The 19,592-nt window shown below is 43.2% G+C and overlaps 1 protein-coding gene across 2 annotated transcripts in view; it reads right to left on the bottom strand.

The window, feature by feature from the left end:
• SCN4B (sodium voltage-gated channel beta subunit 4) overlaps window positions 1-19,592 on the bottom strand; it is a 220,506-nt gene that overhangs the window by 71,366 nt on the left and 129,548 nt on the right. For both annotated transcript variants that reach the window (XM_078682263.1, XM_078682262.1), the window contains exons 2-3: window positions 14,108-14,280; window positions 6,886-7,114 (exon numbers count right to left, since the gene is read on the bottom strand). In XM_078682263.1, the coding sequence (XP_078538389.1) occupies window positions 6,886-7,114; window positions 14,108-14,280 (402 nt within the window). The remainder of the gene's footprint in view (window positions 1-6,885; window positions 7,115-14,107; window positions 14,281-19,592) is intronic.

Genomic DNA, 19,592 nt, shown 5'->3' with positions numbered 1-19,592 from the left:
TGGATGAGGGTCATATGGCGGCGCTGATATTGTTAGATCTCAGCGCCGCCTTTGACACGGTATCCCATAGCATCCTCCTGCATCGGCTTGAGGAGATTGGAATTGTGGCCAGGCGTTGCAGTGGTTCCGCTCCTTCCTCGACGGTCGTTCCTTCTGTGTTTCCATCCCTCCCTTCAAGTCTAAGTTCCAGCCTTTGGCCATGGGGGTCCCGCAGGGGTCCTCGCTGAGCCCCACGCTGTTTAATCTCTATGTGAGACCGCTGGCTGATGTCGCCAGGCAATGGGGCCTTACCCTGGTCTCATACGCCGACGACACACAGCTGGCGGTTACTCTCAGCGGGGACGCGGAACAAGATGCCCCCAGGTTTCAAGCTGGACTGAAGGAGGTGGCTAGCTGGTTGACAGGAAACTGTCTCCAGCTTAATGCCACTAAAATGGAGGTAATGATTGTCGGAAGGGGAGTGGAGCTGTGGGGTGACCAATGGTGGCCTCCCGAGCTGGGACCCACTCCGACCCCGGTGTCGGAGGTAAAAAATCTGGGGGTCTGGTTGGACACGGGCCTTACTTTTGTAGGGCATACCAAAAAGACAGCAGCTTGTTGTTTTGGTCTGTTGAGAGGCCTAAGACCAGTACTCAAGTTTTTTGATGCCCCAACCAGACAGCTGGTGATCCAGGCAACTATCATCTCTCGCCTGGATTATGCTAGCTCTTTGTTGGTTGGGCTAATCAGGCCGAACTAACTCGCCTACAAAGGGTTCAAAATGCTGCGGCGAGAGCGATTGTCGGCCTCCCCAGATTTTGTTCTGTGTCTAATGTCCTTCGCTCTCTACACTGGCTTCCAGTGAGGAAGCGCATTCTCTTTAAGGTCCTCTGTTTGACCTTTAAGATTCTGAGAGGTATAGGCCCAGAAATCTTGTCCAGCTGTCTTTCTCTCTATGTCCCTACTCGCATCCTCCGCTCTCAAGGCCAGGCCCTTGCTATTGTCCCTAGATTTAGGCTCTGCTGCATGGGGGGTCGCTCCTTTAGAGTAAAAGCTGCATTAACCTGGAACTCCCTTCCGGTTGAAATCCGTCTATTAGAGGACCTCATGACTTTCCGGAGAGCAATAAAAACCTTTCTGTTTTAGCTGCCCCCAACAGGTTTTATCTTTTCCTGTTGTGTTATGTTCCTCCTTGTCTATGCGCCGGGACGCTCCTATGCTGGGGTAGCAGTGCGCACAATAAATTATAATAACATAACATAACATAACATATCGATTTAGATGGAGATATGTCTCTAGCTACAGACAGAGGCAGATAACTATAGGGATTAAAAGAAATGCATCGAGATTGATAAGTAGATAGATTACCCTATCAGGTCCCACTTGTACTTTGCAGCACGTCACATGAGATCTGCTGTTCCACACCACCATAACTCCAGCGAGCGAGCAGAGTCATTTCCCCTCGCCTGAGCCAACTGATAACGTCCAACACGAGGCGCCAACAACAACCAGGGTGTATCAACAACTACTGCGAGCTATTTGGTCTTGAAAAGTGAACAGGCCTACTCACAACCCTGAAAAAAACAGCAGTTATTGGGTAATTCCAGCGTGGACATATTTTTCCCCAAAAAACGTCAATTATAGAGGAAAGGATCATAGTAGGCAATTCTTGTGTGATTTTCAATCCCGCCTCATCGAATACCAAGTGGGCATGCAGGTGGTTGACTTTCAATCTTGCTTTCAACAAAATATATATGGACTATCAAACTATTTCACTTTGTGACAAAAACATTCAGGGTTTGAAGATAGCATTTACAAATCCCTGGGTAGCTAAACCAATCCTGTGTTTAATTCTAAGTATTTATTGTCCCCCGAGATACAGAAATGACAGGAAGTTTAGGCAGCTTTTTGACACCATTTTATCTTTTTTACTCAAAGACTTCCCACACTGGATAATAATAATGGGAGATTTTAATGCTAACATTTCAAATTTCCTTATTGATTTTTTTCAGAAAATAGAGGAATCCTGTACAATACCAATGAACGTATCAGTGAAGGGCCAATGCAAGATAATAAATGATCTATCTTTCTGTCCAAACTAAGAGGATTAGATTATATACTTATTATTGACCATATTGATGAAGATTCTATAACTATATATGAACCAACTTGTTCCTTGCATAATTGATTATATGCCCTGCTCAATTTACTCGTGTATGGGAAGGTAAACCAGAATACATTAAGCGACCATGCTATACGTAAGAGTGAAGTTACATTGGCCTTGATTTAAGACGAACATCTCCAATCCTTATCGGAGTTTGCTGGAAGTGGCAAAAAAGGTAAGGTTATTTTTCTAATGTTCATGCTATCTCTCCTGTTGCAGATTGGCTCCCCAGCTTTCGTAGCAAGATTGCTCAATCAAAGGACAATACCATGATTGAAACCTTTGAGCGTTGGATGAAAAAAATAACCACAGCTATTTCAAGCTCAAAAAAATCATCAAATTATGCTGGCAGTCCAAAAAGAGTTCAGCATACTCTGGAGTATAGCATCTCATGGATGTTAAACCCTTTAATACGTAAACAATTTTTATGCCCCTGCCCTATATGGACGATCAAGACTAAACTTCTAAAAAAGAAATGAAGAAAAGTAAGACTAAAACAGGATCAAACACAGGCAGATCTGCCATGCCTTGCTTTATTCAAGGCAACACAGGAAATCAATTCAGGGAAATGTTGGCAACATATAGCAAGTCAATACCAAACAAGATCAATAGCCTCGGCTATTGCCATTTGATGGACATAATGAAAGATGACTTCTACACCTTCAGGTAACGTTTCCCCAAACTTATTGCTTTCTCCTCCTAGGGTTTACTGATTCTCTTGTGGTGGCCTTAGGGCCGAGAGGCACTTTTCCCCTTTTAATCCAGTGCGAAAATGCGTGCATCCTTCCTTTACATGTTAGGAAGTGGTGCTTACCTGGTGGCTTTGAATACGCGTTCAGCCTGCCATTGCAGGCTGGTATTCGCACTGGCACCAATGGCGTCCCTAAGAATGTGTCATGCTTGTCATTGCAGGCTGGTATACGCGCCTGCATCAATGGTGTTCCTAAGTATCAGTCGAGCCTGCCATTTCAGGTGGGTTTGCATAATTCCCTGTTTACTCAGCCTGGCCTGTGTAAATCATGAGCCATCCAGAGAAGATCTTTCACTTTCTCCTGAGTACCCCGAGGGTACATCTTCTTGGGGTGAAGCGAGTGATAGGTGAAAGGCACGGTAGGGACGCATGTGTGTCAAACTAAGTGGTGTACATTGCCAGAGGACTCTGTTCAAAGGCACACTACATTATAACTACTGGTGCTATATTTCAGCAAAGGGTGAGATGTGCTTGTGAGGATGTGGGACGGGAGAACAAGGAACTATGTGGTGCGCATTGCCAGAGGACTCTGTTGTGCACAAGGAGGATTACTGCCATTGCAATGGACCACATGCCTCTCCTGAATACTGACTGCCTGGCATGGGCCGACTACCTGCGACTGTGTGGCACCCTGAAGTGCGGTCTCCAAGGGCTTGCTGAGCTTGTCCCCTGTTCCTTCGGAGTTCTAAGGGAATTCAAAGATCTCCTACAAGGGACCCACACCATCTACTTTTGACACCTAGAGAGAGATGCCCTCTCAAGTACCCACATTGTCTGCTGGATTCCAACTGGTAGCACAGTGTGAGCAAGGAACTTAGAACTGTGCCTGGAGACCAGATTGTCTTGTGTGGAGCTCTGAAGTATTGCCTGTATCTAAGGCCTGGGGCCCCCTAATCGTAGGGACCTTGTCATGCATAAGCGCCTTGTTAGTGGTGGATGTTGTTTACAAGTTGTGGGACGTAACCATAATAGTGCTTCATTCTACCTCATGAGGCATTGCTGAGCTTGCACCTTAGTGTGTGACGGGAAGTGTCTGGTATAACCAATATCAACGTGCAGCAGACTTGTGCTTCATTTCCAGGGAGATACGGAAATTTCAACTCTTTGTCTTTTATGTATGACTGGAGTTGTCTGGTGCTGCCAATATATACGTGTACCGGACATTGTGCCTGATTTCCAGGAAGGTACGACGTTGCAACTATTCATCGTGCCTGACCAGAACAGTCAGGTGCGACCCGTATCATCACACACCAGACGTTGTGCCCGGATTGCCTGGGCGCGACTCGGATCGTCGTGTACCTGACGGGGTGCCTTATCTTTCCAAAAGACCCTCCCTTCTTCATTCGCCATTCGTCGCCTGTTCCTTTACTTGGCCCTCAGCAGAGCAGATCAACTGCCCTCTCTTCACCCAGTCCTTACCGACGACACTGTGTTGCAAGATAGTAGTACCCGACTCGGGCCTAGGTGGTGAGAGTTATTTACTGGGCTGGAGGAAAGCTTCTGACAATAATGATTGGAAGAGGGTCAAGAGACTGCTTGACTCTCTGCTGTGCTTTTCAGAACTGGGCTGGTGCCAGAAGGCCCTTGTGGACCCCTTTGGGGTGACTGACTCAGCCCGTCTGCTTCACATTCTGTGGGTAAACTTCTCAAGTGGGTGCCAAACCCCTTTTGCAGACTGCCTCCTTATTGACCTTTCTGCCTACCCCTCAAATGTTTCCCTGGGACCCTAAGAGTGACTTTGGCCCTGTGTGGCCGATTGCCCGAGAGGAGGACGGGGTGTCTCCAATGTGGGGTGTGTAGTATAGTCATGTGAGGGGGAGGTTGGAGGGAGGCTTGGTGTACCAGGTTCTGCAGTGTTTTATCAATCGACCTGTTGGGTATCAGTGCACCAAATTAAGGTGCTGAGTGTGTATGTGTACGAGTGTGTTCCGTATGGACTTGCATGACATCCATTGCACCACATATTTCTGCAGAGTGAATTTGTATGTGTGGGAGTGACAGTGAATTAACCGCCCATGAATCACAACACTGGCCGGCAGTTTGAAAGGGGTGGGAGCATACTGCATCACCTCCTAGCACAGTTCGCCCTTTAGCATTATGGTAAATGCAGTTCATGGCACATACTTACTTGAATATTTACTTAAGTATTCCACCAAAGTTGGTGCAGGTTAGTGCTGTAAATCTCTAGGCACGGATATCATCCGTCATCAATAGAGATAAAAACTAATTTAATCTGGGGTTGCTGAGCAGGCTGCCACAATGCTTTCAGGTCTCAGTACCTCTCACAGGCGCACAGGTGCATCTCTACAAGCTCATCAGCTCAATGGCTCATGGGAGCCTTTTCAAACAGTAAGGGGTGGGAGCACACTGCTTCACCTCCCAGCACAGTTCGCCCCTTAGCATTATGGTAAATGCAGTTCATGGCACATCCTTACTTGAATATTTACTTGAGTATTCCACCAAAGTTGGTGCAGGTTCGTGCTGTAAATCTCTAGACACGAGTTTCTGGATATCATCCGTCATCAGTAGAGATAAAAAGTTTGCATTATACGTTGATATCTTGCCAAAAGAACATTACGTTTGGCATTGGGTTTTCCGTGCGGCCACAGCCAATGGTAATGCTAAAAAGTGTTCTAATACTGTGTATGTACATATTTCTGATATCGATGTGACCCGGGGTGTAGCTTCTAATTGTATGGTATTGCATTATAAGCATTTTGAGGGTGTGCCTGGGGTAGACAACGTGTTGCACTGCATAAGGGTGCTGGAGGGATGTAGAATAGAGGGAAGGTTGTTGTTCACAGAGAGTCAAGATGCAAAGAGTAAAACTTGAGACTTATGGTGCACAGAGACGTGTTTAAAGTACAAAAAGAGAAATTTAAGGAGGACAGTGTAGGAAATACGGAGAAGAGAGAGTGGGTTAAATGGCATGGAGAAAAAAATCCAGTGTACAGATAGGATGGGTAAAGGGCACAGAAGCAGGTTTAGCATGTACAAGAGTATAGCTTCAGTGTGGTGTGGGGTTGTTACACCCTCCTAATAAATGTATTTTCTTGAAAAAGTTAGGTACTGGTGCTTTTAGTTGAGTATGGTGAGGTGTCTGCCGGATTTCACCAGGAATCTTTATATAATCACAGACAAAAACACACACACACACACACACTCTCTCCCTCTCTGATTTCAAAGTCTTAAACATTTTTGTTTATTTTACTGAGTATAGTGTTTTCTCTCACTCCACATTGGTCTCCCTTTCCACTGCCCCCTTAGCCACTCTCATGTGCCCTGCTTGTCTTATTATGCATTTTAACATTATATGACAGTGTGATTGTTGGGAAATCTGAAGGTCACACTCCCCAATATTACTAACCAAGCTGTGCCCCTGTGTACAGAAATAAGATAATGGCATACAGAGAGATGTTTAAGGGCACAGCGAGAATATTTAAGGGGCCTGTACACAGGTTTAGGTGCACAGATGGTTAAAGTGTGCAGAAAATGGGGTTAGATGCACAGTGAGAGGTTTATGGTGCACAGAGAGTGAGAGAGATGTATATTATGCACAGCAAAGTTGAAGCAGCACGGAGAGAGGTCGGTGGTGCACAGAGCAGAGAGGGTTAAGATGTACTGAGGGAAGGGTACAGCACACAGACAGAGGATTATGAGGCACAAACTGTGCATAGATCAAGGATTACGATGAATAGAGGATTAGGCGCACACAGAGATGTTAAAAGTGCATAGAGAAAGGTTCAAGGGAGACTTAGAAAGATTTAAGGGGCACAGAAAGAGGTTTACTTGAGATGCACAGAGAGGTGGAAAAAGAGAGAGGGAAGGAGAGAGAGAATTAAGGTGGATCAAGGGGGGTGAAATTGCATTGATCTTTGAGATACACATATTTAAAATGCACAGAGGGATATTTGAGTTGCAGCCAGAGAAGGTAAAGATGCACAGAATGGTTAAGGTGCACAGGAGAGAAAGCCAAGGTACCCGAGCTCACATTTGTCCACCACCTTCAGGTTGACGGTCGCATTATGGCGGGCGTACTTCTCCTTGGGGTTGATGACGAAGCAGGTGTATTTGCCCTCGTTCTCAAACTCCACGTTCTTCACGATGATGGAGATGTTGTAGTCCTTCACGGTGTTGCTGGCGGCCAGTTCGATCTGAGAGTCCGGGTGCTCCTTCATCTGTGGGTTCGACTGCTTGTTCTTGATGGTCCCACGGTAGAGCTGAGGTGTGAGAAGGGCACAACATGAGGAAGCTGTGACAATGACGAGACAACTCAAGAGAGAAGAAAACCATCAACACACAAAGGTTAGAACAGTGTCAACAGACCCAGATAATGGACAATGCTACACCTTCCAAAAATATTGGACATGGCATAAGAAGAAGAGTTAAGTTGGAATGAAAACAGGAACATTTAAAATTCACAAAAGCAAGGAGTGGGAGGCATGGATGAACCTCATAAGGGCCCATGATGAACGCCTACCGGGGGCTGGGGTCACAGGAGCAGGAGGAAAAGCCTGCGAAAATGCATGCCAGTGATTGGGTGGCGTGAACTGAACCGCCCAGTGCAGTAGCAGGGGCGTGGAGAGGGGACCCCTGCACAATTTACCTCTTCACGTGAAAGCCCACTCACCTACACCGGAAGCAGGTGTCGCAGTCACAATGGAATTGGGAGAGGGGGCAGCAGAGACGGTACGCAAAGACAAACACATAAGATCAGTAGACCAGTAGAAAGAGTGGCTCAAACAGTGTCCTTCTGGATGCCTCGCCTCAGGGGCACTGCAAACAGGGGATGGGTCAGTGTCCGGGGGATCCCTCATGGCAGGGGCACTGGGAGCAGGCGATTGGTCAGCAAGGGTCAGGGTCAGGCGGACACAGCACTTGCAGCCCAGGCTGGACCTGACGGCCACCCACACATATCGCGGTAGCAAGGAAAGCCTAGAAGCCGCAAATACTAGACAGCTACTAAGGGGCCATTGCGCAGAGCTGGGACAAGTCGTGCTGGCAAAGTAACAGCAGAGACAAGAACTATGTAAATGCTGTCCAATGATGCTCCATGGTTTACAATGACCAAGTAATGTGTTTATGATAAACCATGTGCTGTTTGAGATATAATAAACTGCGGCCGGTCTGAGCTATAAGTGATATCAGTGTATTCAATAAAGTATGGGAGGAGCAGGTCGGCCGGGAGGGACAAGGACCACCCGCTCGTCTGGGAGGGGTTTGGATTCTTCTTTGATGATACTCTGTCACCTTCACAACATATAGATAAAGTCAGGTCAGCCTTCTTTAGTCTAGTGAATATTCTCTGTTTACATGCTTCCTTGCATCCCTTCATCAGCTCACTGTTCGATTATCAAAGCATTGGTGGGTTCTAGGTGAGACTAGGGTGGTGCTTTGTATACTGGCCTGCCTGATAATCCACTTCGGTACAAAAGGGGGTGGTGATGGACGGAGCATCTGAATCAATCAAACACTCACACCCAGTCAAAAGATCTGGGTTTGATCCATCACTGTTCTTTAGCCCACTCTGCCACCCCAGTTCAGACATGGCTATATGCAAATCAGTCTGACCCTGTGCCTCATGGGAACAGTCCAGCCCGAACTGCCAAGCCATGCCTTCCCTGGACCGGAAACAAGCTTCCGAAGACCGGTTTCTGGCATTACAGCCGTCTTCAGCCCGGCTTGCTTGAATCCAGTGGCAAAGTGAGCAAGGGACTCACGTCTGAGCATACCCTGCCACACTTATGGCGGCCAAAGCGGTACAAAAGGGGGTGGTGATGGACGGAGCATCTAAATCAATCAAACACTCACACCCAGTCAAAAGATCTGGGTTGGATCCATCACCGTTCTTTAGCCCACTCTGCCACCCCAGTTCAGACATGGCTATATGCAAATCAGTCTGACCCTGTGCCTCATGGGAACAGTCCAGCCCGAACTGCCAAGCCATGCCTTCCCTTGCTCTCTTTGCCACTGGATTCAAGCAAGCCGGGCTGAAGACGGCTGTAATGCCAGAAACCAGTCCTCGGAAGCTTGTTTCCGGTCCAGGGAAGGCATGGCTTGGCAGTTTGTGCTGGACTGTTCCCATGAGGCACAGGGTCAGACTGATTTGCATATAGCCATGTCTGAACTGGGGTGGCAGAGTGGGCTCAAGAACGGTGATGGATTAAACCCAGATCTTTTGACAGGGTGTGAGTGTTTGATTAGTTTGGATGCTCCATCCATCCCCACCCCCTTTTGTACCGCTTTTGGCCGCCATAAGTGTGGCAGGGTATGCTCAGACGTGAGTCCCTTGCTCACTTTGCCACTGGATTCAAGCAAGCCGGGCTGAAGATGGCTGTAATGCCAGAAACCGGTCCTCTGAAGCTTGTTTCCGGTCAAGGGAAGGCATGGCTTGGCAGTTCAGGCTGGACTGTTCCCATGAGGCACAGGGTCAGACTGATTTGCATATAGCCATGTCTGAACTGGGGTGGCAGAGTGGGCTAAAGAACGGTGATGGATTAAACCCAGATCTTTTGACAGGGTGTGAGTGTTTGATTAGTTTGGATGCTCCATCCATCACCACCCCCTTTTGTACCGTGATAATCCACTTAAGCAACTCCAGTTGGTGCAGAACTGTGCGGCTCGACTATTACTCAACCTCCCTCATTCCGCTCACATTTCTAATTATTCATGTTCGCTACACTGGATCCAGTCTTTGGTTGGAGTCCCTATATAATCTTTGCCCTGCATTTATCTCTCAGTTATTTTCATGGCATTCCCCTTCATGAATTCTGCGACCTTCTTCAGTTTTTCAGCTTAAAATCTCCAAGTTCAAGAAAACCAGTCCGGGTGGGAAATCTGTGCTAGTCAAGTAGCTGCTAGGTCCAATTCCATTCCCCTGCATTTACGTAACCAGATTAAAATGTCGGTCTCCAGAAAACACCTGAAAATTTGCTTGTTAACTCAGCGAATCTCTGTTATAATGCAGCTCTGTTGGTTCCTTTCAGAGCCAGGACACTCGTGGGTATTTGAGCGATACAAAACTTAAAATAAAAAAATAAAGAGGAGAGCAGAATGCAGCACACAATAAAGATATTTCTGCTGATTATGCCTCATCTGAGGAGGAGTATCTTTTGGTTCATTCCCAGGTTTACCAGGTCTTGTAAATCTGGGAACGCGAAAAAAATACAAGGGAGTTGCGTGGGAACAGCCACGCAATGCCCATGGAATGCCTACTCAGGGAAGAGCAATGCAATGCAGCGATTTGTGCTGTATTACTCCAGATTTCTGGAGCCACTCAAAGCCATGCAAAGTTGCTTTGCATAGCTTAAGAAATCTGATTTAAGGTTTGCATCGCTCTTGCACCATGTTGCGTGGTGTAAGAGAGATGCAGACTGGTTCATAAATATGGCCCATTGTTTGCCCCCTCTACATACTTTTCCAGACACATACCTTTCACAGCCTTTCTAGATATTGAACCCAGCCTTTCTACTCACTGAGTGCATTCAGTCCACACACTGAATACAGTCTCTAGGTGTATTTTTTGGGGGCGGTGGTTGAGGGGGAATGCACATGCTCAGAACTAAAGCATAGGGTTGCTGGTGAACCTTTGCCTCAGTCATTTTAAAAGCGGTTTTCATGGACAGGCTTCACAACAGAGAAGAGGAGTTGCTACCTGCCTAATTGGTTCACTGACACAACTTTGATGTAAAAAAATGTTGATGTAAAAAATATTGAGTAAGAAATATAGACAACAAACATATCAACATATTGATACTTAAAAAGGTAAGTACCAAAATATCGATTAAAAAAGGTGTTGATTTAAAAAATATAGATGTGAATAATATTGACTTTTATATAAATATAAAATAATATATATATATATATATATTAAATACTAAATATTAGATATAATTTTAACACAAGAAAATACATTTAATATACATTTTAATAAAATATAACAAATAAACATAATAAAAAATATAAACACATACAATTAATAATTTATACATATATATTTACTTTAAAACAATTCATAAACGATTATTTTTAATTTAGGTTAAAAGTTTAAAATAATATAAAACAATAATTATATATATCATTGATTTAAAATATAAAAAAACTAAAATCTATAATAAATTAAAACATGAAAGTATTAAAAAATATTTAAACTTACATTTCACAATACAATCAGTGCAACAGTAGGGAAAGTGTTGGATAGCACAGGGGTAAAAATAAGTATTCCATCTCCAGTGAGTGCAAAAGTAGGGTAAGTGTTGGCTAGCGGAGGAATTAAATTTACTATTCCAACTCCAGTGAGTGCAACAGTAGGGAAAGTGTTGGATAGCGGAGGAGTAAAAATTACTATTCCCACTCCAGTGAGAGCAACAGTAGGGAAAGAGTTGGATAGCAGAGGGGAAAATATTACTAGTCCCACTCCAAAGAGTGTTCCAGTAGGGAAAGTGCTGGATAGCGGAGGGGTAAAAATTATTATTTCCACTCCAGTGAGTGCAACAATAGGGAAAGTGTTGGATAGCGGAGGAGAAAAAATCACTATTCCAACTCCAGTGAATGCAACAATAGGGATAGTGTTGGATAGCAAAGGGGTAAAATACTATTCCCACTCCAGTGAGAGCAAAACTAGAGAAAGTGTTGGATAGTGGATGGGCAAAAATCACTATTCCCACTCCAAAGAGTGCAACAGTAGGGAAAGTGTTGGATAGCAGCGGGGTAAAAATGACTATTCCCCTTCCACTGAATGCAACAGTAGGATACATGTTGGATAGCAGTGGGGTAAACATTTTTATTCCCACTCCGGTGAAGGAACAGCAGGGAAAGTGTTGGATAGCGGAGGGGTAAAAACTACTATTCCCACGCCAGTTAATGCAACAGTAGAGAACGTTTTGGATAGCAGAGGGGTAAAAATGACTATTCCAACTCCAGTGAGTGCAACAGCAGGGAAAGTGTTGGATAGCGGAGGGATGAGAATTACTATGCCTACTCCGGTGAGTGCAACATTTGGGAAAGTGTTGGATAGTGGAGGGACTAAAATTACTATTCACACTCAAACAGTTAAAACAAAATAAAAACATTAAAATAAAAGAAAAGTCAAAAATATTAAATAGAAAACACATTATAATATTAATTACATATAACAAAAACCTACAAATAATATATCAAATAAAATAATAAAGACATTTTTAAACTAGAAAATATTTGTTTTAAAATTAATTAATATATAAATATATTAATTTTATTTCCTACCCTATAACACCACACCAATAACAAAACACTTCAACGTTTATAATTAAATTTACTACCATAATTAACATAATTAATATCAATTAAAAATATTATTAATTAAAAATACTAATAAACATTAATTGACTACACACAATTTCCCACTATAATATCCACAACACACACCTAAATTAAACTATAAAATAATAAAACACAATTAAAACGTATTTTCAAATTAAAAACTATTACTTATAATAAAGCAATTAAAATTTATTTAATACCCATCCTTTACCCCTTTAAAAGTAAAAACAACACACACAAAAATAATCATTTAACAATAATAAATATCAAATAATTAACATTATTTAACAACTATGGGCCCGATTACGATCTCGCCAGGAAAGCTCTTCATATGGCTCGGATCTGGAGGGTTTTCCGAACAAAACGTGCTCCGGGAGTCCAAACGAGCTAGTACGATGCATCCGTTTGCTGACGAACTAGGTTCGCTTAGACTCTCATTGAACTCCTTGTGAGCCTCTGTACACAAGCGTACACAGGCTCCCATAGCAAAAAGGGGTGGGTGGGGAAAAGCGCACACCCTGTGGCAGGCAACATGGGGGATCCATGGGCACCCCCCGTGACAGATTCGGAGGGCCCAGGGTGAAGCGGTGCCAGCTACGCCCCCCTGACGTACAATTCCGACAGCTGTTTCGTCTCACTGAGACAGAGTCGATTGGACAGGATCGTGCCTCGTACTCACTCAGTCGGAAATCAGCTCCATTGTGCGGCACGATTCAATGACGAACGAGTCGTATTGACAGGATTGGGTTCGGAAAGGATTCGGCCGATGCGTACGTGATCTTTGCTTCGCACTTGGTCGTTCGGAAACAAGGGCTATGACTGGGATCCGGTAAAGCTAAAGCCGATTGGGAGGCCTTCCTAGTGAGATCGGAATTGGGCCCTATATATTAACTAATTAAATACAAATTACTTCCCACCCTTTACTCCTATGCACATCACAATACACGCCTAAAATAAATTACACAATTACCATAATTATTGACCAATTAATTCAATAAAAAAATAACAACCAATTATTAATTAATTAATAATAAATACCTTTTAACACTATACCATCTCAATTAAACAAATATTAATAAATACAAAATAATCAATACATTTAATATAATTAAGTTACTTCCGACCCTATTCCCCTATAAACCCACAAACAACTACGGAACTAAAAACGCAAAATTCAAATAAAAAAATATAATACCTACTAAAAATGTAACACATATTTAAAATAAAAACAATTCTCATACAAAAAAATACATCACATACATATAAAATATATACTAAAATACATAACATTAATGAAAAAACAATATTTTTAACAACTATATTTTTGCAAATGATATTAAACACTTCAATATTATTAAAATCGATATTACTTACCTTAAGTCGATATTCTTGACCAAGATATTCTTGCTGACGATTTTCTTGAACCACGATATTAATGACTCGATATGTTTGCAACTCAAGATTTCTTACTCGATATTCTGTCTATGCGCCCAGCTAATAGTTGCTTTTTAGGTCTGGTGTTAGCTAAGGCCTTCTGATTGTAATGAGATTATATACAAAATATATTGACTTCTTGGGGCTTTCAGCCTGCTCTCTTCTTTCATTACACTGGTAGTGTGTCATTCACATTTTTTCCTCCCACCACAGAATATAGCATGGGGTACGAGGTCTAACCACTTCACCCAAGGGCGTACTTATCTGAGAGTGACGGCATTGTAATCTTGCACAATGGGCACTTACATACAAAAAGTAGTACCCCTTGGCCAAATGTATTACGGAACTGCACAGAAAGCGCACAATAATTTATCCAAGTAATGTAAGCAATTCACACAACGTTAAAACTCTACCAGGAAGAAGTGGTGTGCTCCCATAGGGAGTATGTTTAGTGTTTTCATGCTGGGATATTATCTCACCACATTGTAGGTGTCGGTGCTGTTGTACGTCCACCAGAATTCCACATTTTCAAACCCAATGCAGGTAGCGAAGATACAGGGCAGGAGTACATCTGTGCCATTCTTGGCTGTCACTATGTTGGTCTTACCCACCGACACCTCGAGTCCAGGAGCGCCGGGGATGAAGAAGAGACCTGGGTCAAAGGCAAGCAGGAGTTGGTAAGGGCATGTGAGTATCTCACTACTGATATAACAGCTCAAGAACATTATACAGCTCAAAACTCAACTCAAAAGAAATATTACAACTGGGTGCTGGTAAACAAAGATTCTAAACAATTAATGGATGGAAATCCATGAGCCAGCTCTTCTTACCCACCAGGTGTGTGCCTAGGGTGCAAAGTATTCCATTGTGTTGATGTGTTGCCATTACAAAATTGATAAACTGTCGACAAATCAGTTTGGGACTCATTCCGAAGGCACAAGTCCTACCCAAACCAGTGCCTAATTTGAGCCAGTGGATTTCAGTGCTCGACACCGGCACATAATTGTCAGCACTGGGGCCTGTGATAGTCTGTCACAAGGTGCCGCTCTCTGGCTAATTTAGAGAGGACCACTCTAACAGTTAATTATTAACTCAATATACATTAAAAATTAATATTACCTGCCACCCAAGCTATACTTATAGCGTTAGGGGCCTGAAATAGTCTGAATTGTCACATTTGTAAGAGTGTGAATGTTAGTACTTGTGTTAGTATTATCATTGGCAGCACGGCAGAAGCAATATGTGGTGCAAGCTGCAATGGCCGCCGGAAGAGAGTTCTGGCACTTATTTTTTTGCAAATTAAGCAGGTCCCAAACTACTCAGAAATACACCTGCTACATTCTTGTGTATTCGCTTACATGAGGATCAAAAGTAAATGCTGGCATTTGTCAAATGCTGATTCAGGTAAACATTATTTTCAGGTAAGAAACTACAGGGTGCATTTGGTAATGCTTGCACTGGTGCATCAAAACACACGTTTGCACTTGTGTGCCTTTATAATGTAAATTAGTGCAACTGTTTGCGTTGATATCTGTCCAATGAGCTCCCACACAAATCTTTAAGTCTAAACCCATGTTTTTACAGAAGGGAATTAAACCGATACTACTAGTGTTATGGAGCTCATCTTGCTGTCCTTAAGTGGCTGTCTGCGGACGAATGCCCCAACACACCTTATGGTGTGTTACATTCGCCAATAGCCTCTCAGCAGAGTGACTCCTCCAGGCAAACTACAGGGATAAACCCTAATTCTAATGTCACTTTTGCTCTACTGTGCAACTAAACTGCTGTTAGATATTTGCTCTGTAGTAATAAATGTGTGAATGTGAGTTTTTTATAACAGTTACCACTGACCCAATATCACGTTTAAATAACATGTGATATTGGGCAAAGTTTATTTTCACTGCCAAGGTAGTTCCATGGTGTATGCATGCATACACACACATCTATATTCATAAAAAAAACAAAGGTTAAAGTAACCTTATAGTTAGGTGAAAATTTGAATGAAAAGGTTACGTTTTAAACCAAAAAAACACAGAAATTCACCAGATATAGTTATCGCTAGTAACTATAACTCGTGCCCTAAAGTGACTATTAACATGCGTCCGCTCCATGCACAGTGTTGTAATGAATGATGTCCTTTCAGATGTTGCAGTGATGTTATCAGTGATGTCATGAAACATGTTATGAATGATGTAGTCTATGAGGTAATTGCAGTGTATGAAAAAGGCGCCAGTAGTAGTTATTTTAGGGCACAAGTTGTAGTTATTAGCAATAACTAGATTACATTGTCTTTGAAAATTTCAACTGACTCTAACATTATTTTAACCTTTGTACTTTTCACTGAAATCCTTTGGTTTTAGTTAATGGAAAGAAAGATGTAATTACAATTCCTAACTATAACATCACTTTACCCATGGTTTTTTTTCAGTGAATTTCTAGGTTTTCTGTTAGCATGAAGTAATATTTTATTACCATATTGAAAAGAAGAGCCTTCACAGGTTTCTTTCTAAGTAGATGTATTCCTTATAGCACCTCCAGCACGGAGCATCATCCACAACCACTGGTGCTCTCCTTCAACTGTCCCCACCTAGAATTCTCAAAGGGAGAATTCCACATACTAGCTAGGCAACAGTCTCCATGACCACACTAGACATCTCTAGCACAAAACAAAATAGAATAACACATATACAAAGGGAAACAATAGCGGTGCAATAAATCTCAGTAAAAAAACATTGGGATTTTGTGAATGAACAATGTGGATTACATGTTAGAAATTCTATATAAATAGAATAAAATAACTTCAAGGTTGACACACCTTGCAAATATTTCCCAAATTCCAGGTAGACCCATCATCTAACTCCACAACATTACGTTTTACATCCTTAACTTGAATTGGACCCATACCGTCTTTACACCCTTCCTCAAATTGTAAGCACTTACCATTTTCTCTTGTCCTCTCTTCACTTTTTCTTTCACCTCACTCCGATCAACCCAAACCTTGTCCTTTTTGCACAGCCATATGGGACATTCCTTCTTTCCTGGTTCTCTTCCTTTAAGGGACACAAACAGAGGCACACCTGTGGCAAAATGAGGAGTGACCCTATGTGTCCCCATCATCTTCCTCAATTCTTGTCTCCAGGACAGCCCATTGGCGATTGACAACTGAATGTTCTCCATTATAATGTGGTTGACCCTTTCTACTAAGCCACTCCCCTGAGGTCTAAAAAGAGTGACCCTTTCATGAGAAATGCCCATCCTTTTCAGATAATCTTCCATCTCCTTAGAAACAAATTGTACTCCATTATCAGACACTAAGGATGCAAGAATACCTTCATCTAGAAATACTCTCTCGAAGACTCTTATTACACTTGCAGTGTTTATCTCAACCATAGTCTCCACCATAAACCACTTGGAATGGTAATGTACTAATACAAGGATAAATCTATCCTTATATCCCAGCTATCCCACAGGACCATTGAAATCAATGGCTAATCTCTCCCAAGGTCTTGACGGAAATTTTGTGCAAACCAAAGGAGGTTACTGCACAACTTGTGATTTGTCGCCATTTGCACAAATGTGACAATTTTTCCCAATAGCTTCCACATCATTGTCCACTCCAGGCCACCAAAATGACTCTCTGACCTACCACGCCCAGGATGTCCTTCATGAACAATATCCACCATCACAGACTAGAGTTGCTGTGGTAGAGGACCTGGTCAGGCCAGAGTCCACCTGAGTTCCCCAAGTATACCCATGAAATTTTTGGGGGCACTTCCACCACCTGGGGGATGACTACTAGTAGTAACAGGAGGTGTTGGAGTATTACTTAAAAGAATATTTTCCTTATTGTTGGATTTTGGGCAACTGCTGTCAGTTTTCCAGTGGCCAGGTTGCTTACATATATGGCAATAAGGTTTCTTAACATTAGAGGAAGGAGTTTGAAACCCACCGCCCGCAGAGGATTTTTGGGGTCCTGTAGTGGATTTGTCCTTAGATTTATCCCCACCTTTCTCTTGAGGTTTGGTAGGATCTTTCTTCTGGTCACCAGCCCAATTTCTAGGCCTCACCCTGGTTCTGACCCATTTGTCTGCCTTCTTTCCCAATTCTTGGGGAGAGGTGAGATCAGAGTCCACCAGGTGCTGATGTAGAAGCTGGTTTTGACAATTATTAAGGATCTGCTCCCTCATAATGAAATTATACAATCCTGTATAGTCTTGTACTTTGCTGCCCAGCAACCAGCCCTCCAGAGCCTTAGTAGCACAATCTACAAAAGCAGTCCAGTCCTGAGTCTGTGTCTTCTGGATGTCTCTGAACAGCAACCTATACTGCTCAGTGGTTAAGCCAAACCCATCTATCAGAGCACTCTTCAGAACTGTGTAGTTGTCAGCATCCTCTTCTCTAACAGTGAGGAGCTTATCTCTACCTTTGTCTGCAAAGAAGAGCCACAAGATTGCTGCCCACTGCTCCTTGGGGACCCTCTGCACTTTGCAGGCCCTTTCCAAAGCAGTTATCCATTTGTGGATGTCATCCCCAATCTGATAGGGAGGGACAATTTTGTTTAGGTTTCTATGGTCATGATACCTTTCCCTATCTCTAGCAATTATGCTGCCACCAGTGGGCTCTAGCCCACTTAACTTTTTCTTTCTTTCAAGAGCCAGGGTCTCTTTGGCAAGGGCAATTTCTTGACTCTTGATCCTAAGATTAACTTCTTTCATCCTAGCTTTGTGCTCTCTCCTCTGAGGGGAAGCCATCCTCCTCTGAGCAGAGGCACTGGACCCTACTGAGGAATCAGAATGCTCAGAGCCACTGGAAAGTGACCTGCGCCTTCTGTTTCCACGGTTAGGCCTACTGGGGTGAGTGGACGGGGGCCTACCTTGGCCCTCTCCACTTCCAATTAGTCCTAAGTTTCCCACGTCAGCTTCATCAACTGCATCCTGGTCAGCATCCTCATCAGAGACCAGTGGATCTTACCCAGTGGTATTCTGCTCTGTTGAAAGATGGCCCCTCTCTCTACCCCCTTGACTACCTGGGTCTGATGCATTCTCTACATCATGAGCCACTAAGATATCTACCAGGTGGTTAAAGGTTGGACTCTGTCCTTGTCTCAACTTTCTGACTGCACACAGGCTTATAAGTTCTTGAAAAGTGAATGAGTCATACTGGTTGTCTTCTTGAAGAGGTCCACTAGGGCCTGCTTCCAAGGACATTTTCTAGTGAGGTGTGGTGTGTGTACCTACCTACACTAAGGGCCAGATGTAGGAAGCCTAATACCGGTTGGTAACGGCCGAAATTACAGAATTTCGGCCATTACCGACCGGTATTAGGCTTTTCAGATGTAGGGGCCTAATTTAAGGATTCAGTAATTTACCAAATCGGTAATTTGTGGAATCGGTAAATTACCGAATTCTTAAATACCGATTCGCTAAATTACTGAATCCTTAATGTAGAAACACTCAAATGAGTGCTTTTCCCATTTTAGGATTCGTTATTTACCACCAAGTACAAGTTGGCGGTAAATATCGAAAACCCCAAAAGAAGCAATTTTTTGCAAATTATTACAGTGCCATGTGGCAGACATACATGCCCTTTGGGCGTGTATGTGTGCCACATGTGCACCCATACACAATTCAGGGGTACAACAGGGTATCAAAGTGACACCCTGCCACCCTTCAATGTGTTCCCCCTTTTACCGAATCGATATTTACCGATTCGGTAATTCCCATTCATTTCTATGGGCCTCCAGACCCATAGGAATGAATGGGAATTACCTAATCGGTAAATACCGATTCGGTATTTACCGAATCTTACCGATTCGGTAATACTTACCGAATGAATACCTACATCCCATTTACCGATTCTAAAATACCAAATCGGTAAAATTCGGTATTTTAGAATTGGTAAATCTGGATTACCTACATCTGGCCCCAAGTGGTTTCCTACTAGAATTGGGGGTGGGGTCGCACA

This window comes from Lissotriton helveticus, chromosome 3_1, assembly GCF_964261635.1.
Source record: "Lissotriton helveticus chromosome 3_1, aLisHel1.1, whole genome shotgun sequence".
Taxonomy (NCBI): Eukaryota; Metazoa; Chordata; class Amphibia; order Caudata; family Salamandridae; genus Lissotriton; species Lissotriton helveticus.
This window is presented reverse-complemented; position numbering and strand designations above follow the sequence as displayed.